The 21486-nt window shown below is 42.1% G+C and overlaps 1 protein-coding gene and 1 long non-coding RNA gene across 4 annotated transcripts; one reads left to right on the top strand and one right to left on the bottom strand.

Moving 5' to 3' along the window:
* Positions 1-1140: 1140 nt before the first annotated feature.
* AKR1B1 (aldo-keto reductase family 1, member B10 (aldose reductase)) lies at positions 1141-10160 on the top strand. 3 transcript variants are annotated; one of them, NM_001277899.2, is made up of 10 exons: positions 1141-1227; positions 1749-1916; positions 2374-2490; positions 3676-3753; positions 4088-4210; positions 7317-7423; positions 7579-7660; positions 8195-8278; positions 9017-9099; positions 9562-10160. In NM_001277899.2, the coding sequence occupies exons 1-10, from the start codon at positions 1162-1164 to the stop codon at positions 9602-9604; spliced, it is 951 nt and encodes a 316-aa protein (NP_001264828.1). In that variant the 5' UTR covers positions 1141-1161; the 3' UTR covers positions 9605-10160. The 3 variants fall into 3 exon arrangements, with proteins under 3 accessions (NP_001264828.1, XP_046795226.1, XP_046795224.1); XM_046939270.1 differs by having other exon boundaries at positions 1147-1560; XM_046939268.1 differs by lacking the exon at positions 1141-1227 and adding an exon at positions 1517-1633.
* A 2174-nt stretch (positions 10161-12334) lies between these two features.
* LOC107053352 lies at positions 12335-19343 on the bottom strand. The gene is made up of 3 exons (XR_005842636.2): positions 18683-19343; positions 18178-18275; positions 12335-17723 (listed from the first exon to the last, which is right to left on the bottom strand). It is a non-coding gene; the product is annotated as an uncharacterized LOC107053352 (long non-coding RNA).
* Between the last annotated feature and the right edge of the window lie 2143 nt (positions 19344-21486).

Genomic DNA, 21486 nt, shown 5'->3' with positions numbered 1-21486 from the left:
TCTTTGCAGATACCAAACACTGCTGTCCTCTGAAGACGCCATCTGTGGTGAAATTACTATCAAAAAATGCAGAGTTAGCAAAACAGACTGAGAAACTCGTGATACCACATATCCTGTTTCAGTGAGAAACCTCGTGCACAGAGCCCTCCCACACACAGCCCCACATCTGCAGCGCTCACTGGGCAGAAACAGCCGGGCACATCACCAAGGACAGCCTGCAAGGCTTGCCTGTGACACAGGGCTGCACTTCTTCTTCCCCAAGGCCTCACTACCACGTGCCAGACAGCCTTGAGGAGAAGGCAGGCAGCCAGGATGGGGGCAGAGCTGCCCATCGGGTGAATCAAGAGCAAAGTAAACACAGAACCTATGTGTGAAGTCTCATGAGAGACAACATCCCTCCTTCCAGAAACTACCAGGGGAAAATAAACCCAACCAAACGGTGAACGATAAGCACGCAGTTATATAAGCGCCCTGCGATCCAAGGGAAAACACATCACATCCTGCCGGGAACGGCTGACAGCACTGACACAAACCAGGAGGAACGTTAAAGAGGAAAACCAATTACCTTAGCTCACCCTTAGTTAAATGGAGCAAAAAAAAAAAACCAAATGCGGAGCAGGGGGAGAGGCACCCGAAGCCGCGTTCCACGAGCGAGCAGCGCAGCCCCACACGCGAGGCGGGTTTTTTCCACTGCGCTGCAGCCCTCACCAGGGCTGCGCGCACTGCCCTGCCGCGTTTCATCACCCGCTCCCGAGCCACAGCGCAGGCCACCCTTGTGCAGGACGGTACAATGGCACGCTTTATGCCTCCAGCGCCTCCCTAAAGACAGCGAGGCCCTTTGGAAACGTATTTTAAAAATAAATAAATAAACCTTCCCAACATCCAGACCAAAGTTGCCGTTGCTCTTTAATTGCTGGGTTTTTTTGTTTTTATTTTTCCTGGACTCCCCCTGAGCGCCAGCCCTCCCCCAAGTGGAAGCTGCAAAGCACCCGTCCCAGCCCAGCACACACAGCCACCCGTCAGCCTAACATCGGTCCCAGACCCCCGCCCGAGTCCCGGGGGAACAGCGCCGGCGCCGCCTCCAAGCCGAGGCGGGGCGGGGCCAGGCGGTTCTTAATGGGTTCTGAGGGGGGCGTCTCCCTCATAGCCGTGTGTGAGGCCATGGCGACCTACGTGCAGCTGAACACCGGAGCTAAGATGCCCATTCTGGGGCTGGGTACCTGGAAGGTAACGGGCTGGGGGGGGCGGCGAGCTGAGGCCGGCTCTTGGCGCGCGGCTGTGCCGCCCTTGGTGGGCTGTGGGGGGTCCCGGCCCTGTGCTGGGGGCGGTGAGTGGGAGCGGAGTAGCGCGGGCCAGGCGGGTGAGGCTGGCGTCGGAGCTCGGCTCGGCTTGGTAGGACCGGGCCCCTCCCGGCTGGCAGCTGCTGAGACTTCTCCTTTTAGCAGCAGTGGGGGGAAGGGAGGAGGCCTCGGTTCGGCTCTGCGGGGCCCTGCGCGGGAGAGGGGTGACGCTGAACAGCTGGAGGCCGGCTCCGAGCATGGGAGCCTCTGCTGGAGACGTGTACGGAGTGAAGAATGCTGCAGAGAGAACTGCTTTGTTTGCTTACTTCTCGTTTTGCTTATTTTTGTTGAGGGTTGGTTTTGGTGGGGTGGCCTTCTTGGGTTTTGTTTTACTGGGAAAAGATCTTCAGGATGTTTTGATGAGCATTCTTTAGACATTTCTTTCTTTCCTTTTTTTTTTCCCCCCAGTCCCCACCAGGGCAAGTAACAGCTGCAGTGATGGCTGCAATTGATGCAGGCTACCGCCACTTTGATTGTGCTTACGTGTACCAGAATGAGAATGAAGTTGGGGAGGGTATCCAGAAGAAAATCAAGGAGGGCGTTGTGAAACGAGAGGACCTCTTTGTAGTCAGTAAGGTGAGGATCTGGTAGTGTGCAGTCTGTGGGAGGACCTGCTTTTTAACCGTAGCTCTCTGGTTCTGAGCTTCTTTCTTTACGTTATTTGGCATGGTGAATTAGGAAGAACTTTTGCTTGTGGAATGGGTCACAGTCTGAACTTTCCTGTCACTGAGTTATGCTGCCCAGTTTTATACAGAATCTGACCTTGTAGTAGTTATAAAATGTCTTAATTCATGCCTCCTGCCTACTTCTGCTGTCTGACATAAACCTATTCAGTCCTGTATGCTGCCACAGCACCTCTTGCCCTCAGCATCATGGGCTGTTCCTGTTCTCAGAGCAAGCTCCATTTGAAGATCAATAACATGGTCTAATTCCACATCAATTTCCAAAGGCGGCTTCTCTCCAAAACAGGACAGAATTGCTCCAAGAACTTTAACCTAGGAGGTCATGGTGTGACTTGGCTTTTTGTCTCCAGCTGTGGTGCACATTTCACGAAAAATCTTTGGTGAAAGGAGCTTGCCAGAAGACTCTTGCCAGCCTGAAACTGGATTATCTGGATCTCTACCTCATCCACTGGCCTGTTGGATTTAAGGTATGGTAGGAGCAGTGCCCTTAACATTGTTTGTTGCACTTAGCAGCTTTGAAGAGCTGTACAGTTTTACTGCTCATTTGATTCATACCCTTAAGAATCTTGTTTGCACAGCATCCTCTGCTGTTTTATTATACAGCAGATGAAGTTAGATCTAGAAGCAGTCTTCCCTACTGCAGTCATAGGTAACAGTCAAAAGAACAACTTGGGTGTTGTCTTCTACAAATCAAAAGTATGTTCAACTGGCGAAGATTTGTTTCCCCCTTTGTGGGTGAGAGGGCTGTAATTTGCTGTCTGACAGAAATTCTTTCCTCTGTTGTAGACTTGCAGAACAAGAAAAATGCTCCTATTTTTCTCTTTCATAAATGAGCTTTTGGTACAGTAGAGATGGAGCTGAGTTTTGCTGTAGGAGCCTTGGTGTTCTACAAAGCTTGTGTTTTAAAAAGTGAAGCTTTTTAATTCCAAACTTTTACTGGCTACATAGAAAAGGAATTGATGTCTGTCTGAAAACTTTTAAGCTTAATCTGTTACAGCATAATAAAAATCTCCATCTTAACTGTTGCTTCTGAGATACGTGCTTCAAAAAGCAATTTATATCTTTGAAATTACTTTTATTGGGCAGTACTATCAAAGTGAAAATGTGTTGTGGTATTCAACAGAAAACACCTGGTTCTGAATCAAGCTCATACATAGGCATCTTGTCCAAACTGGTGCAAAGGAAGTTTCAACATTCCATTTGCCAGCAACTTAATTAACAAGCCTCCTTGTGAAAGACCCGTCTGCAGATTGGGTCCTTATGGAAGGACTATGTTCCCAGATCCTAGGTAGATCCTTATTAAATATTTCAATAAAACACTCCATCATGCTTGCGTAAGAGCTGTGCATTTCTGTAACACAGGAAGTAAACTTGTAAATTCATTATGATTCTACAAGTGAAGCATTGTTTTTTCTGTGCATTTGGGTGAGCCAAAGGACAGTGCTATGCAGTGGACGACCAACCCTTCTTTGGATGGTTGCTGGCAAAAATGCCACAAACCCATGTGAAAACAAAATAACAATGAAGAGTGTAAACTGATGTGTTTATTATCTAATAAACATGCAGATAAGTAGTATTCAGTTTGTGATATGGTCTTCAGCTGCTGTTAATATTCCTAGCAGGGAGTATTTCCATTATTTTCTCTCTGACAGGCAGGAGAGGACCTGTTTCCCGCAGATGATAAAGGCATGTCAATACCTGGCAACACGGATCTTCTACAAACATGGGAGGTAAGTTTAGCCACAGTGACAGTTATGCCTTCTGTCCTCAGCAGTCACCTCCATGTTGTCATTAACTTCAAACTCCAAACTGTTTCATGCTTGCAGAGCTTCTTGGAAGGGCTCACTGGTACCATGATGCGTTGTTAAGTGCTACTTTCCACTTCAACTTGGGAGGTGGGGGGGTGTGGTATAAATATACCACTGCTTTGTTTCTCCCTCAGACATGAGCTCTGCAAATCTAAACACTTTGTGCTTCTCATGAAGGAAATGAGCCGTGTCAGGAAGAATGTCTTCAGACCCTGTCATGCATAACGGGTGCTGTCTTTGTTCTTCTTGCCATTAGGCCATGGAAGAGCTGGTGGATGCTGGTCTGGCAAAAGCTGTTGGAATTTCCAACTTCAACCATGAGCAGATAGAAAGAATCTTGAACAAGCCAGGGCTGAAATACAAGCCTGCAAACAACCAGGTAAGCTGATAAGTGACCCCCAGGTAAATGTTCTAGGTTTTATTTGTTTTGTTTGGGGATTTTTTTCTCCCTCAGTATTGGCTAAGATTATCTTACAGGATAAGGCTGGAGTTTTTGTGCTACTAATTGGAAATCTGGCAAGGGGCTTCTCCAGCATATCTTTGTTCTGGAGCAGAGAGGAAGGTCAGATGAGCCTTATAACTGCCTTTCAGTAGAATAAAATTCTGTATGTGTACAAGAACCTGGTAGAGAACAAGATAGTTTTGTGACTTTTTTTTTCTAGCTCCTCTATAGAGAAGTCAGTTCCTATAATTAATGACTTGAAACTGAAGGAACTGAATGGAAGTATGCTCTATAGACTGTTTGTGAATAGTCTCTGTGCAGTGTGTTCTGCTGCTTGACTGCCCTTTCTAGCATTTCTAGTCCCAACCTGTCTTGTTTCAGCTTCCTCCTGTTGTCTCTTGTCCTTCCACCATGTGCTACTGAAGAGCTTGGCTTTACTTTTGATGACCTTCTTTGTTGGGAAGCTATTGCTAGAAGCCCTGGGGCCTTCCCTTCCTCAAGCTGAACAAGCCTAATGCCCTCAGTCTACCCTAGTACAGCACGTGCTTTAGTCCTTGGCTATCCTGGTGTCCCTCTGCTGAAATGCCAGTTTGTCAATCTTCTACTTAAAGAACTGGGAAGGGGAAATCGGATGCTGTATTTTAAAGGTGGTCTGATTACCCCTTGAGCAGAGGGGGATGATCACTTCCTGTAACTTGCTGTCTGTGTTCCTGCTGACAGATCACTACTGGCTGATGTTCAGTTCAGCCTGCCGTGGCTCCCAGCTGCTTTCTAGCAGTTGTTCTCCATGCATTCAGGTTCTAGCCTGTGTCACTGCTTGGAGCTCTTCTGTCCAGGGTGCAGAGCTTTGCATGCAGCTCTCTTGAGTTTCATAAGGCTTGTTAACCTTTTTCCTGTTGCGTGAGTAGGTCCTTCTGAAGTGGCAGCCAAGCCTTGAGTATTTTGCCTGGTCCTGTATTTCCCCCTCAGCTTGAATCACCTCAGAACTGACAGGATTACTGCTTTTCACAAGTTGTTGAAGAGGACAGGTTCCAGATCCCTGTGGAATCTATCTAGACCGCTCATAAATTGCCACGGTACTTGAAGGACTGCGATCTGTTCTTGAAACTGGATTACAAGAACTTGTTAATTCACTGTGATAGCTTGAGCATATGTACTTAAAAAGGACTTCAACACTTTTTCTGGGAAGCTAATAGGACCATTCTCTGGAATTCTATTCAATGTCAAACCCTCTGGCAAGTGTAGAATCTGATTCTGCCCAGAGTATTTTCATAATAGATCCCACTTGACTTTTATCATACTTAGAAGTTTTATTATACCTTTCAACACCTACCACCTCTCACTGCCAAGAAAACTTTCACTGTAGTTAATGATTACCCATCTATTTCTATAGAGGATGCTGACCTTATGTCACACTACAAGTTTACTTAAGCTCTCTGATTACCATAATCAAGTTAAATTCAGAGCAATGGGTCTTGGCTTCTGTCCTTCAAAACTAACACTTCTTCAGAAATGCTTGCAAGCCTACAAGCTTGTCTGTTATTAACTCTTTCCAATTGACTTAATGTAAGATTATAGTGCTTCTTGGAAACATTTGTGTCAGCATTCAGTGTATAGTCCCTTAATGCCATGTACTGAGATTCCTGTTGTTAAGATTCCTGTTCTTAATTATGAATACAGTTAGTATTCTTACTGGTTTCATTCATGGTGAGATATTAATTTGGCAAGGTAGTAAATTCCACTGACTTAATACTTGTAATTAGTTCCCAAAGGGGAACTGACACTTCGGTAATTCATCACTGTCACAGTGTGGGTTGCAGTATCTTAGAGGCTTTTCACCATGGTCTAGATGTAACTTATTATGCAGCTAGCAGTCTTGCACCTAGAGTTCTAGCGGGAATGTAGGAATGACTTTGTCTCATTCATATGCTCTAAATTCTTTCTATTGAATAGTGCAGAACATTCACAGTTTGTGTAATTGTTGTTACTCTGAGAAGCTGCTGAAGCAACATTAATATGCATAATCTACCCTGAGAACTGAGTTAACATCCTGTTGCATTTAATATTCCACCATGCTTCAGAAGAGAAGCAGCCATGCAGGCTTCTCACGTCAGCAAGCAGCCAGAACCATAAATAAAGCACTCGAGGCTGTAATCTGATCCCATGACTTGCACTGTTGCTCTGCCTGCCAGCAGCACAAGTTTCCAGGGACTTCTGGAGCAAAGCAGCTGCTACCTTGAAGGCTAGAATGACAGTGTAGTCAGAAGGTTCTCTTTAGCCTGCTAAAAGAATAGCTGTCTGGTATGTGACTATCCCACAAATCCATCTATGAAAAGTATCAAAATTTCATGTTCCTTCACTGCCTCCAGACAACTTGAATAATGGCTGTTCTATACTGAATATCAATGCATTTACCTGCCAGAATACAGATATGCTGTTAAGGACTCTGTATCATGTTATATTGAGAGCCTTCTGGAAAGTAATGGTAAGCACAAATACATTTATAGTAAATTTTTAATAGAAAACAATTTGAAGTTCTAGAATTTGTAGCAGTTGATAGCCACTCTTAATATTTGCAGGCTGGGTGTATTTGGCACGAGTATTGACATTAAGCTGATAAAAAAGGAATGAAACAATACCAGTATTAAGGCTAGTGTAGTAGATGTGAAAGCATAATGATTTTACAGCATAAGTACAGAGAACTTTGCACTCTGTATTGGTCTGCTTTTTCTATTCTTGTGATTTTGCAGTTGTTTGTGTACGTCTCATTGAACTGTTCTACTTAAGCAATTATAAATATGATCCTGTTAGGGACAGCATAGATCAGGAAAGTTATAATTGTTGCTGTCTTTGGACTCTTGCACTTGTGAGGAGACCTGCTATAAAGAGCAGAAAGGGAGCGGGGGCGTAGAGAAAACAAATGCTGCATAATATCACATAGGCTATAAATTAGGACAAAAAAAAATCTTCCTTTGGATTAAAAATCAATAAATGAAACACGAAAGTAATTCTGCTGTCATTCTCTGCACACTTCTGTTTCTAGGTTGAATGTCATCCATACCTGACCCAGGAGAAGCTGATCAACTACTGTCAATCCAAAGGGATCTCTGTGACAGCATATAGTCCCCTTGGCTCTCCTGATAGGCCATGGTAAGACCAGTTTGCAAGGGAGCTGGATGGGTTATGCTAATAGCATTGAGATTACAAGTTGTTCCATTGATCATTCATCATGATACAGATATCTGTTGGTAGGCTGGCTGTTCCTGTGACAGTTTCTTGCCTTTAATCTTCTGTTCTTTGTGTAGGGCTAAGCCAGAGGATCCTTCTCTTCTGGATGACCCCAAGATTAAAGAGATTGCAGCCAAGCACAACAAAACAGCAGCACAGGTAGGTGGGTGCTGGACAGTGGATACTGCTTCCAGTAATATAGCTTGCATTTCTATTATTTAGAACAACTAATGACATAAAAGATGTAAAGGACAGCCTGTTTTTTCACTCCCTTTGAGCTGCTGCAGTCACATGAAGTAGCAATGCAGCTTGTTTACTGCAGTCTGCAATGTATTCTCAAAAAGGTTCAATAAACCATCAATAAGAAATGCTTTATTGACCCACCTTTACATGTTTCAGTCTACCCATCTCAAGTTCTTGCAGAGAAATAAACACTTGTGTAGACTGCTAAAAGCCTACATAGCAAAGAAGCTATCTGGGTACCACAGGAACCAGATGGAAAAGGAGAAAAACACCACTCTTTGATCATACTTGAAGTTCTGCTTAGAGTACAGGTGTGATGTGAAATGCAGCTCTGCTGTGATTGGTTAGTCCTGCTCAGTTGTACAGTTAACAGCAAGTGGCTATTGGAATAGGTTTTGCATCTTACAGAATAAGAGCAGTTATCTCTGACTTAGTGATATGCTCCTGCAGGTTCTCATTCGGTTCCACATCCAGAGAAACGTGATTGTGATCCCCAAGTCTGTCACACCACAGCGCATTGTGGAGAACTTCAAGGTTAGTAATTATAAGTGACCTGGCATCACTTCTCCCTGCAAAGCAAGCAGGGATCCTTTCTCAGCCTTCCCAAAATCCTCCTCAGACAAGAGCACAGGGCTTTTTTGTTTGTCTATACTGAGGGCTGCAGTTGAAGAGATGAACACTCTGTTTCCAAGATATCTGCTGAAAGTCTTAAGTCACCTTACATGGTGTCTGCTATTCTGCAGATTGCAGATGAATTGGCACTTGGAATTTTACAGGCACTGAAGAGTAGTAGCACACCACAAAGGACTAATACAGAGTAAAGCTTAAGCCCTTGTGTTAACAAATGGTGTTACTTTAAGTGATACTTGACTGAAAGCAGTCATTAGAATTCAGCAAGACTCTTAGCTGGATTAAATGGAATATGGAAGCCTTGTAGTTGTTCCTTTGGAATAGGACCTGAAGATGCATCTTTGACAAAAAGATGGAGTCATTTTGTAACACTGAAGTGCTCACCAAAGTTCTTCGAATAGTTGGCATGTCAGCCTCACCTTCTGGCTTCTTTTATTCCCTCTACCATTGAAGTCTTGAAAAAAGGCATCTCTGGATTTCCTTTTCTTTCCTTCATGAAGGAAGCAGGCATTACTTCTAACCAGCTTACCTCCAATGTGGACTTGTTTTATTTTTTTTGTTTTGTTTTTTTTAATGTTGTCCATCTTGCCTACAATCTTTGATTCCTCCAAAGAGGTGACTTCCGCCTGTTTCTCTTGTCAGGTGTTTGACTTTGAACTGACTAAAGAAGAGATGGCAACTATCCTCAGCTTTAATAGAAACTGGAGAGCTTGTGCAATGAGCATGTAAGTGCCAGCATTTTTCATGCTGTTACTTTCTCATAATGTTGTTTATAATTCCATGTTCTAAACCTTCCTAAAATTCAGGATATTCAAGCTCAATTTCCAGAGTTCATCCTCAGAACAATTTTTTTAACAGTAAAATGTTAAATATTCACGTTTTGAACCTAACTGTGATATGCTAGACATTAAATAATGGTAAGGCTGCAAAAAAGTCTTCCAGGCAGTAAACAGTTAACTACAAAGTGCTTAGATCCCACAGCATGTTGGAATATTAAATGCAGCCTGATGTGCTCAGAGCCAGGAAGAGTCTCTGTTTACAAATGCAACCCATCACCATGGAAAACAGAAGTCTGCAGCAAATGGACTCTGCTTTAATACAGTTCATCTCCTCTGACAGTTCCTTGCAGTGGTTACAGCTGCAACTTTCAGCCACTAGACTAATCTTTCCTCTTTGATTTCTTCTAGGTCCCAAAATCATAAGGAGTACCCTTTTAATGCAGAGTACTGAAGATGGTTTCTTGCCCTTCTCCTGACTTCTAGGATACGCTTCTGCCATTGCCTATGAGTTGTCTATATAGCATTCTCACTGCATCAGCCTCCCTGCTTTCCCCCCCCCCCACCCACAAAGACACAGTGTATCTACCCATTGACTGTTTTTTGTTGCTTGTTTGTTTTGGAAGAAGAAAATGCTGGAATGTTTCTGAGGAGCATACTGTGTGGACTGTGGTAGAGTGGTCTTTGCCAAACTGAATTGGTATGCAGAAAATACTGTGAAAGGTTGAACTACCAGTCTCTTTTATTTTGGAGTACTGTGAACTGGAGCTAGTGACTATTGTCAGGAAGGACCAGAATATGATAGGCTTTGCAAAATCGAGATCAGATATTTTTCTAATGACTTTTGGGTTTTGGTTTTTTGTTACTCTGTGCTTCTTTCTAATTGGAAGTACCAATTGATTTCTAAGTACAGCAGTTGCTACATGAGTAGCTCTTTGAAAAGTGTAAAGGTCCTGTTTTCTTGGTGATATAAAAGCTGTTTTTGCTTATAATAAAATATAGTTTCATTACTGTGTGTAATGAAATCATTATTTCAGCAATGCTGTAATGGTAGTGATGCAAATGTAGCTGTGTTGTTAGCTGTCTTTGAAGATTACATGAACACGAGGAAAATTACCAAGAAATCACAGCATCTGGTGTTAGCAGATCTCAGATTAGAGGTTGTCTACTGTTCCATGCTACTGCATGTGTGGAACATGTTACAAACCTGTGGCCATGGATCTATACTGTAATGTAACTTTGGCCACTGAATAGCCTACTTATAAATACAGCTGTTCTGATATGTCTGATAGTTAAGAATACTAATGCTTGAATCAGTGTTTGTTTCACTGATGTGGTAGTATATTGTGGCTAGTAGAAAATCACTCCTTTAACAACATCAAGCCTAGACAGAATTCTGTGGGTTTCAGTAAACACTATAAAATGCATCTTCCAGGTCAGTAGCACATGGCGCAGGAAAGACTTGCAATTGCTGCTTGTGTGACATAGGGATAATGCAGTGTATTTCCAAGAAACTCTTGCATCATGAAGTGGTAGATCAGAAGCTACTACTCTGTTCTGGGAGGACAAGAAAGTAAGCATATACCCACATCTTGATAGATGAGGTATTTAGTTCTATTTATAGCTCTCACAATATATGCCAATGAATATGTTAAAGTTTGGTTCCCTCTGAGGCTGCTTAAAGCTATTGTTTGAATTGGAGTCTCAGCTAGTTCAGAAGTTACAGTAATGAAACGTTAGGGGAAGCACAGCGAATGTGGTTGTTCTCATAGTATTTCCTAAGTAGGTGATACATCTTTTTGGTACTGATTATAAAGGTACTAAGGTTTCATACTAATCTAAAATTTGTCTGAGTAATACAAACTACTCTACTGAGAGGGAAAAATACTGTCTCAATGCTGCTTTCAAATCTTTCCATTATTCCCAAAGCCAGATTGCAACATATTTTTGGTCAGAATAATTTACAACAGGCTCAAGATACAAGGCTGAGTTGCCTTACAGCACAGCAGGGAGGGAGGGGAGAATCAGTGACTGACAAAGCAATATTCTCCTCTAGTGCTGATTCTCTTAAAATAAACTGATTATAATCACTGAATTCTGGGCTTAAAGGTAAATACAAATAAAAATTAGCTCTGAAAGTGGTTCTGTTTATCTATAATTTGATAAACAAAGGCCCAGAGGCATCTAAGGAAAGCAGAACAGCTGATGTTCTTAGGTTAGTCTGACAGAAAACTATTTGGGGCAATGTTGACTTGCTTGGAAACAAAATCTTTGCACTGAGTGTTCTAGCAAGAAGTTACACTGGGAATGAGGGATTCAGAAATAGTACATCAGGCTCCGTTCATTTCCTCTGTTTTTATTTCACTTAAACTTCATGAAAATGCATGCCTGAAATTTTCCATTCTCTGAGTAGGAATTTTACTGGAGAAGACTCTTAGACAGAATGCTCCACAGCAGAAGGAAGAGTGGCAAGCCCTCTTACTGGAGGGGCATTGTAACAGACGTGCTCTGTGTTTTGCTGGATGACTTAAGGGGAAGGAATTTGGGAAGAGTCATTCTGGGACACAGTGCAGCTCTTCTCTGACAGAGCTTTGATGCTTGGTCAGGTGTATGAGTGGGAATAGAGGAGAAACAGAAGCACCTGAGGGAAGGACAGTGATGCCTAGCTTTGAACACAAAGCTGTGCTTTCCCCTCAGACCATGAAGATTAGAAAGACAGCAAATGGTGGAAAAGCTTGTCAATTATACTGATTTTTTTTTTCCAGTTGTTTCTTTGAGGCTTCATATAATCAAACAAGGTTGAGAAAGGGGGAGAGCCAGTCTTCTGGACTACAGCAGAGTCTTCGTTATAGTATAAGCTGATGTAGGGATTGTAGGGGGTAAACCAGCAATTTATTTTTACTGTAACAAGTATACTAGGACATAGAATTCCTTTCATCTCCTAAAAGGTAAAGTGGAATGATCAAAGAATTAGATATCCGGAGCCTAGCATTCCTGCTAACCGAGTTCTTCCTGCTACCACTGTTCACAGCATTTGTTTTTCTGTTGTGACTTGACAGATCCCTGGGTTTCTGATCAAAGAAACTTGTAAGGACAAATATAATTTTGTAGCTCTTCCCATGCAGTGTTTTTGTTTTCTTAGCTTCAGAACATGTGGTTCAACTCCACCTTGTTGGCATTTTTAACCAGACTTTCTCAGGACATTGCTGCAACAGCTACCCCAGTGTGATACTGCAGCACCCCTAGGGGAGATAGAGACCAGCCCACAGCAAAGATTAAGAGTTGGAGACAAACACAGTCCTAGGACCTATAAAGTCAGTGCTTGCACTCAAATTTTATATATTTTTTTTAGCTGCCCTCACTGCTTAAAGTGACAGTAGTTTAGGAAGTTTTTTTTTTGTATGTTAAAAGAAAATGCATCCGAGAGAACAGATGCATTTCCATAGCAGTGTAGAACCTTGAACTGCTTTATGTGGGAAACAGGTCCCTCTTCAAGGAATTTTTGTGTAGCAGAAGAGAACACAAGAAGCAGCTGTCAATATCAGATTAGTTGGAGATAGGACACCACCTGCAGTTTTGCAGGTATTATATGTTTCAGCTTGCCATTAATGTTCCTTTGGGTGAAAATGGCTTGACTTCTGACATTGGGATGCAAGCAGACAGGCTGGCTGGCTGGAATTGCTTTGCTCTTTAACTTGGACTGTCTTTACCTCTGGGGAAGAGGGAGGGGACCGTTCTGGTTGAGCTCTTGAGTCTGACACAAGCACATATTGTAATACTTGTGCCAGATTGTGGAATCTGGGGCACAGGAAAAGAAAATCCTCCGTTGGACTGTAATCTGCATTCACTATGTTGAAAATACTATTACAGAACTCCTGCTTGATTTAGACACAGAACAGCTGACTTAAGACAAACTTTAATCACTTCATCCTATAGGTTATCATCTGTAAACTCCATCAGTAGTGTTTTATCATGTACTAGACACATACCCGAACTTGTCCTTGGTCACTTAAAAAGTTCAGAGCTGGGCCTTATCTGGTTGGGCCTTGCTCATTTAGGCTGAAAAGTAACTCTAAAATCTTTCATGCTTTCCGAACTGTTCTGGACTTGGTAAAATTCTGGCATAGCTCCTTGCACTGGTGTCTGGTCAAGGAGGGCCTTAGCCTTCTTAATTACAGCTTATATGAATTATTCCATGCCATGGATCATATTAGTTGGCTCTCTGTTCCTCTTCTCATGATAGAAGGTTCTATGAACTTTCTGTGCAGGATTAAATGCAAAAAGTTCATGTAGTAGAATAGATCTGTTGTGCTGTTTTTGTTTTTCATTGTTTGCTTTTGAATGATATGGAGTCTCATGTGGGAATGTTTGGAATTACAGTAGTTGGATAGTAGGTGGAAAACAGAGAAGCAATAACTGGCAAAGTGTTCTGAGTTTTACTATTTGTTTGTTATCTATGTTACCATGTTTTCCCTTTGAAACATGGGAATAACACTGTTTTCACGCAGCCCCTTTTGAATCTTTTAATCAAGGGCTAACTATACCAGAATGGATGGGCTGCACAATAAAAGCTCAAGTCATGGGACAGCGTATTGTGATAGAAAGGCAAAATGTTAAGCTAAGGTATTTTCTATTTACAATGTTCAGTCCAGTGATGTGGATAATCTCACTGCTGACTAGGAAAGATGCAGCTGCAGGATTGCCCTAGGCACACTGTGGCATTGCTGAGGGAGATTAAAAAGGATTTGGGGGTAATCAAAGACTTCTGCTGTAGTTCCAAAAGAAAGCTGGTGATGATGCTGCTGAGGAAACTGGCGCACAGGAAGGGAATCTGCTGGCCCTTTGAAAAACTTGCATAAATGGGCTCTAAGGAGTTTAGCTGTGTTTTGTGCTGTGAGAGTGCTCATTTTCTTTTCCTGAAGCACGCTGTGGTAGCTTGACTTGTCTCTTGCCTTGAAGAGATGGCCTTGATATTTTCAGGTCTATGAGGTGCTAGAACTGTGGCATCTCAAGTATCTGCTTCTCATGCTATGTATCTGTACAGCCTAGGGACTAATAATGGACAGATGTTCCATAGGTCAGTGGGATGAGGGTAGAGATGAATGCTGCTGCATGTATCTAAATAGCAGCATGCACTTTAATTGCAGTTCTCTCTTAAAAAGAGGAGTGGGTTAAATGCCCGCCAGTGCACACTCACTTGTCAACACAGACTTCAGAAGAATCTGAAGATGGTGATTTAATGGTTCCTAGCACTTGTCAGTAGGTGGAAGTACCTCTGTGCAGGATGCCCCCCTTACAACAAATAAAACTTTTTTTGCTAAAGCTATGGAAGTATACTTTCAGAGCAGCTTATAGCAGGCTCTTGTAGACAGCTGCAAGGCAGTACTCTTCTGCCAGAAGGATGTGCTGTCATTAAATCATATGGCTGCAGTGCTGCTGCAGAATTGAAGATACTTTATTCCTTGTGACTAATATCACCCACTCTTTTTATCTCTGGTAAGCTCTCTGCAGTTGGAAAAGAAATTATCTATTGTCTGTACAACAAATGAACAATTTCTGGCTTCTAGCTTGTTTTGGACTTTTTTATTTTACTATTATGCAGCTGCTGTGATCATCTAGTCTGGCTTCCTGCCTACCAGAGTCCATAAACATCCTGTAAATAACTTTAACTCTGATTAAATTGGAATGTTCCTCGAAAATTCCTGTGAAGCAGGATAGGCTGTATGCTGCAGCACTGAGTGACTATTGCTCCTGATGCTTCAGAACAGCTCCAGATCTGCTTGGGATCTTTTTGATAGAACCAGGCTGCGGTCTGAGTGCCTGGAAGTGCAACATCTTCCACGTGGCTTGTTTTCCAACTGTGATTACAATGACAGACTGTAACCTGACCTTTTCAACTTAACCTATTAGAGAGGCAGGGAAAAAGACTACCTGTTGCAGGCACCTTCCATACCACTGCATTATGACCATGTGGTATGGGTCTGAAATGCATTCTTTAGAAGAGTTGCTGTATGAAATCCAATTTGATACCATTCCTTTCCTGGTTCTAGGGTACCTGTTATTAAAATATCCTACAGAAGACTAAAGTAGCCTCAAAGATGTGTCATCATTCCCCTTAAAGGCTTAAAAACCTCAGGTTCAGAGAAAATCAGTTGCCAAAGAATATCCATGAAATCTGTATCCTAGCCCTGAACCTTAATCGCATAATCATCCTTCCACTCTGTGGGCAGTACTGCTCATCCACATTGTTCTTCTCCTGGACTGGAAGAACCCAAAGGGGCTACAGGAGTTTTGTGTGTTAGAAGTCAAGAGCAAGAAGTCTCAATTAACAAACACTTCATTAAATTTTGAGCAGGTGCATAGGCTGAAGCAACTCTTTTTCCCTATGGAAAACAACATTCAGTAACAACCTTTGGATTAGAACAGAAAGGGACTACTATCCAGCAAGTGGTGTAAGAGTGAAAATGTACTCTTGGCTTCTAGAAATCTGCCTGACTTTTCTGCCAAATAAAATAATTCTTCTGTTTCCTTTATCAGACTTTGGTTTTGCTGGAAGAAGTTTGCAGCCTTAACTGCAGCCATTCTACTGATAAAGGCAGTATTTATCTACTTCTGTAGATATGATAAATCCAAACATACAAATCTCCTACCAGTTTGTTAGTGTTTAGCAGTTCATAAATAGGAAACTTCATTAAGAAAGCTGCTCCAGAAACACAAGTCAGCAGTGTCCTCTGAGGTGTTTTCAATCAATCACACAGCTCTGTACTTGGTGAGAATCTGAAACAGCATTTTGTTCTACCTCATAAAGGCCTTCTGATGTTGAATGGCTTGTCTTATATTAACAACTAAAAGTGTTTTAACCTGTTGTCTGAAAATACTGACACCAGGAGAATCTCTAAATTTCTCTAAAACTTGTGATGATTTATATTTATTGCAAATTATTTTTGTCTGTCCCATGGATTCTGGGTTATTCAATTTATTTAACTATCATTACTAAACACTAACACAGTACATAGAACCCTTAGAGTTGGAAGGGCCCCTTAGAAGCCATCTGGTCTAACTCCCCTGCAGTGAACAGGAACACACACAGGTAAATCAGGTGCTCAGAGCACTGTTCAGCCTGACCTTGGGTGTCTCCATGGATGGGGCATCCACCACCTCTCTGGGTAACCTGTTAACATATTTTCTTACAACTAAGAATATTTACAAGGTCAATAAAAAGACACAGGCAAAAGATCAGAATCTTTGTAGTTGATAATAAAAGAAACAAACCTGTGTTTGCTCAAAGCTTACTCTTCAGTATTCCCATCAACTATGTTCTTCCATCTTGTGCAATACATGTTGGACTTAATGCTGTGATTTGTTATGCATGAGGTGTTACAAATCACTTGAACAATGAAGCGCAGTTCTTCTGATCCCTGGAGGACCTGAAGATAATGCCCATGTTTGTCTTCCAAAAAAAAAAAAAAAAAATGATGATAATCCTTGTGATTTTTGCATCTAGCAAAAGAGAATATGATTAAAACATTTAAATGGATATTCTTTCTCTTAATGCTAAGGAAACTGCACAGGCACAGCTTTTCACTTAAAAAAAAATTGAAGCTCATTCTTAAAGTGGATTTTATTTACAGTTACTGTCTGTAATGTAAAGCAGCTAAAGGAAACAGAAAAATAATTTAAAATTATTTATTTTGGCGTTTCCAGCCCATTTTGATTTTCAGACAACAGCCTGAAATCCATCGCAAGGTGCCTCAGCATACATTAACTGCACACAAATCCCAGTGCTACTAACCTGTATGAGGTGGACAGTGCTCTAACAAACCCTGGTGCTTGCTGGATTCCAGAAGATACAGATGTGATCAGGTATTGGCTAAGATTCCCTTTTTTTTTTTTTAAAGTGAGGCTATTGATGGATGTCTGTTGAGAAGATACTTGAGTGATAATCTAGTCCTGTCTAAAAGTAGAGAAGAAGATGGTGAAAGAGGTATTCGCTCGCTTAATGCACGGATTCAGTATTTCTTCTTGAAACTGAGGAAGGTTTCCATCTCCTCTTCATCCAATTCAAGGTCAAAACCCTGGATGAAGGTCCCAAACAGCTGATTTGCAATTTGCAAAAAGGCAAGTGTAAGTAGATTGGCAGGAAGAATATTAAATACAGAAGTAGAAAAGTGTTGTGTTTGTTCAAACACTAGAAAGCACGCAATGGATGCATGCTTTTGGTGAACAATGAAAAATGTCATCAAATTACAGTGCTGGTGGGAACCAAATTGCATCATTTTGTATCACTAGGCGCAAAAAGTAATGTCTCTGCCTTTATCTGTTTTAATGAAGGAGTCTCAGGCCCTCTTTTAAGTAACATCTAGCATTCATAAGGAAGTAACCTACGTGATACCTGACAAAAGTTTTTCCATATTCTAGATGTGAAGGGAGTATTTTGTTCTACTCCAGAGTGGATTTCTCTGTGTAAGAGTTAAATTTTGTAAGGTTACCTTAATATTTTCCTTCGTGCAATGTGGAGTGATAGATCTGGGAATTAGACTCATGTTTCTTTGAATCTGGAGCCAGATAAGTACCTGTAGGAATAAATAGGGAATTAGAGCTGGAAGTTCCACCCATCTGAAAGCCAAAAATCATACTTTTCTACATGGTTACAGGGGACAGCTCTACTGATAGTCCCAGACAGCTTACATAGGAGAAACAGAGAAAAAGCACTATGGTAAGCACTTCCTGATTGTTGCATGAAGTCATTTAACCATATTTCTCAAGTTGAGATGACAGAATGGGAGTACATTGAACAAGAAATCAGAATTGGCCAGGGATGCTGTGTGTTGAAGAGCCAATTAAAGACCACAAGTAGAAATCCAAAGACACTGGTAATCACTGGTAACCATCTAACACTAGTCTTTAAATCTAGAGACAAGTTTTAAAGCGTTACACTGGGGATGAGAAAGCTAGAATTCAACTTTCTGTAAGGTCTTTTGGTACCTTAGCACAAGAGGAAAAATTAAATATCACTGGGGAAAATACCAAGATCTGTGTTAGCCCGAGCTGCGATTTTGCTGTGCATGAGTGCAATTTCCTTAACTTGGGGGTCATCAAAAAGGGAAACATCCTCAGGCTCGGACCTGGAAAATAAAGAGCAAAGTTCATCAATTGAATGACCTACTGTCTTCTCCCTCAAAGACTACAGTGCATAAATACTAGTTAAATGATAAGAAAACATCATTTTGCACACTTTCTTTCATCATCTTCTTGCTGCTCCAGTCCTGCCTTCATTCTTTTCCTTTTATCACAAGCAGGCACACGTGCAGATGTTTGTCGTTTCTAATATGTCAGATAATCATAACACGTTCTAGTGTAGTGTTCTACAGCCTGCAAGCAGGCTGGGAATTTGTTCTCTCCAATTTTGTACAAATTACTGAGTTTCTTTCTAATTACAGCAGTTTACCCTGTGAAGGGTTATCCACACACTAGTTTTATAGTATTGGTTCCCATTTATGTCTAAGAGTGAAGTCTCACAAAGCGTTCCTACCATGGCCAGTTGGGTGCTCCAAATGGATGGTACACAGTGACAAAGATCCCTTTGGACTGGCAAAATGGAATCAGCTCCACTTGAAGAAGATATGGGTGGCTTTCAATCTACAGATAAATAAAAATACTTAATTTCTTTGAAAGCAGAGTCTTCTTCAAGGTTTAACATCACTACGGTGACCTACCAATGCCACCTTATCTTTGGAAAGACCATAATTTTTGCATTTATATGGATTTTAAGAGTGTCGGCCAATATGTCAGAATGTTTCCCCTTCTCAACTCTGCCTCACAAGTTCCAGGCTTCTTACATTACTTTCCCTTCCCAGCTGTCTGCCTCGTTTTTCACAACCTCTCATAGTCCCCATATAAATGGACTCCAAAGTCTAGCTGTTTGCATCCAGCTGGAGTACCCAGCTGTCTTATTGGCCTTAGCTATTTGCCTTGGCCGCATACTGTAGCCTGGCTCTGTTTCTATCTAGTCATGCTGCCTCTTTTCTGCCAGCCCTGGGGCACAAGATTGGAGAAAAGCAATCTGAGTTTTCCATTTCTTGATAATTCAGCTAGAGACAGGTGTATTTTCACAGGGATATTGAAAACCACAGCCTTGACATAAAAGCTATTTCACAGCCAGAGATGCTCCATTAAATGCAAGACGCTAATTGTCACAGACAGGTGTGATACCAGTCCTGATGAGCTGAAGCAGAATTGGCCTGATTATTGGCAGGTTTGTATTTTGAGTCTGGTTTGCTCAAGAGCCCATCTATCTGTTTACAGTTGAAGTTGGAGATTCTGATGACCTTTACCATCCCCACATCCACCTGCTCTTCCATAGCCTAGAAATAACACAGAATCAGATTTGCTATTGCATTAAGATCTCCTCTTCTCTTCTCTTCTCTTCTCTTCTCTTCTCTTCTCTTCTCTTCTCTTCTCTTCTCTTCTCTTCTCTTCTCTTCTCTTCTCTTCTCTTCTCTTCTCTTCTCTTCTCTTCTCTTCTCTTCTCTTCTCTTCTCTTCTCTTCTCTTCTCTTCTCTTCTCTTCCCTCTCCTCTCCTCTCCTCTCCTCTCCTCTCCTCTCCTCTCCTCTCCTCTCCTCTCCTCTCCTCTCCTCTCCTCTCCTCTCCTCTCCTCTCCTCTCCTCTCCTCTCCTCTCCTCTCCTTCTTCTCCTCTCCTCTCCTTTTCTTTTCTCTTTTCCCTTTCCTTTCCTTTTCCTTTCTTTCCCTTTCTTTTCCCTTTCCCATTCTTTCCCTTTCCTTTTCTTCCCTTCCCACTTCCCCTTCCCTTTCCCTTTTCATACGGAAAAAGTGCCTGCAGAAAGACTGTAATGGTAAAACTCATCATAGCTGAGATGTGGCAGTAGTACAGCACAGTGAACACCAGCACCTTGGTCAAAGATTCTGGCTCTCATGTCATGTGCCATTGTACAAATAAATAATAGCATTACTCCAGATGAACAGTTATCATACTATGATTATTTCAGTAGAATGCCACCATTTTGAAATACTTCCCCACGCAGACCTTCTGCTCCAAAACAGCAGAGGTGGGGTTTTTTTTAGAACAATTCCTCAGCTGACAAAATAATTTTCCCATAATAAAAAGCCTGTAGTTGGAACAGAGTGGCTGTGTTCAACTAACCCCTGACAGCCAGAAGAGAAAACCAGATCATCACTGCTGATTAATTTCCTACAGGAGCCGTACCATTTAGCAGTTTTGTTATAGCACAAGCAGTGCTACATTCCTCCCACTTCCTATTTCACACTAACAAATGATAAAGCCACTTGACAGCCCTAATTAGTTTGGCACCTCCAACATAAAAGAAGCAGGAGAAAAATAATATGCTGCCTTTCCAGCAGAAAAAAGCACCTTTACCAAATCAAAAATCCTTCTCACTTGAAGTTGATATCATAAGCAGCAGCCTGGCGTGACCAATCTTTTCCTTCAAATAACAAAATTGTGCCTAATTCTTGCTCTGACTGAAGGGGAAAAGCATCAAGGAACTCGGCTGACTTATGAGTCTCTCATCCTCTGAGCACATGGAGGAAGAGAGGAGAGTAAGACAAAATCATTCAGAAAGCAGAAAAGTGGGCCTGCACTGAAGTCTGGACTTGCACACTGCCTGTGCATATACCTGCACACACAGCATTAGCCACAGGCTTTGGGCAATTCCAGTCCTTTCTGGAGGGGAAAATTTGTATGTCCTGGGTATGCTGGCACAGGCATGTTAGCTTGACTGTGTTCTGACAGGTGAGGTACAGATTGGGTTGAGCACAGCTCCAGAAAAGACACCCATGAACACCTGGTGCACTGTAGGGACACCACAGCGTGTTTCGTGTTAGAAATTCTCCCAGAATGACTCCTAGTGTGGTCAGCGTGAAGTTTTCGGGCTGTCATTTCAAACTAGCAAGAATTTTTCATTCAGCTAATGAATGAACCTCCCATATATCAAGAAAATCTGTATCACTGGGAATTATCATACCCTTATCATCTGCAGGAAATGGCTCCTCACCTGCCTATCATGGCACAATAAAAGTGGGGTTAACGTAGGCTGGAATTGTAAGTAGTTGAAGAAATCACATAGGAATCCAACAATCAAGTGGATATCCTGGCTTATGTTTGTGTTGGGGCGAGAAGTGGCCAAGAACAGTAATCTGCATGAACACAGTAATCTTCAAGAAAATCTGCCTCTGGAGAATCCGTCCTGCGGGCAGAGGAAGGGCAGACACTTTTATGTGCTCCACTTGGGTTGTGGGAAGTCTGGGGATGTGACACAATGGGGAAGTGAGGATTTATTTAACCTGGGGGTAGAGA

This window comes from Gallus gallus, chromosome 1, assembly GCF_016699485.2.
Source record: "Gallus gallus isolate bGalGal1 chromosome 1, bGalGal1.mat.broiler.GRCg7b, whole genome shotgun sequence".
In the NCBI taxonomy this organism is placed as follows: domain Eukaryota; kingdom Metazoa; phylum Chordata; class Aves; order Galliformes; family Phasianidae; genus Gallus; species Gallus gallus.
The sequence above is the reverse complement of the archived record's forward strand: the minus strand, read 5'-3'. Positions and strand labels throughout refer to the sequence as shown.

Coding starts and splice junctions, on each gene's coding strand:
- AKR1B1 (XM_046939270.1), top strand. CDS start 1,162: ATGGCGACCTACGTGCAGCTGAACACCGGAGCTAAGATGCCCATTCTG. Junction 2,491..3,675: donor ACTGGCCTGTTGGATTTAAG/GTATGGTAGGAG, acceptor TCTCTCTGACAG/GCAGGAGAGGACCTGTTTCC. Junction 7,661..8,194: donor ACAACAAAACAGCAGCACAG/GTAGGTGGGTGC, acceptor ATGCTCCTGCAG/GTTCTCATTCGGTTCCACAT.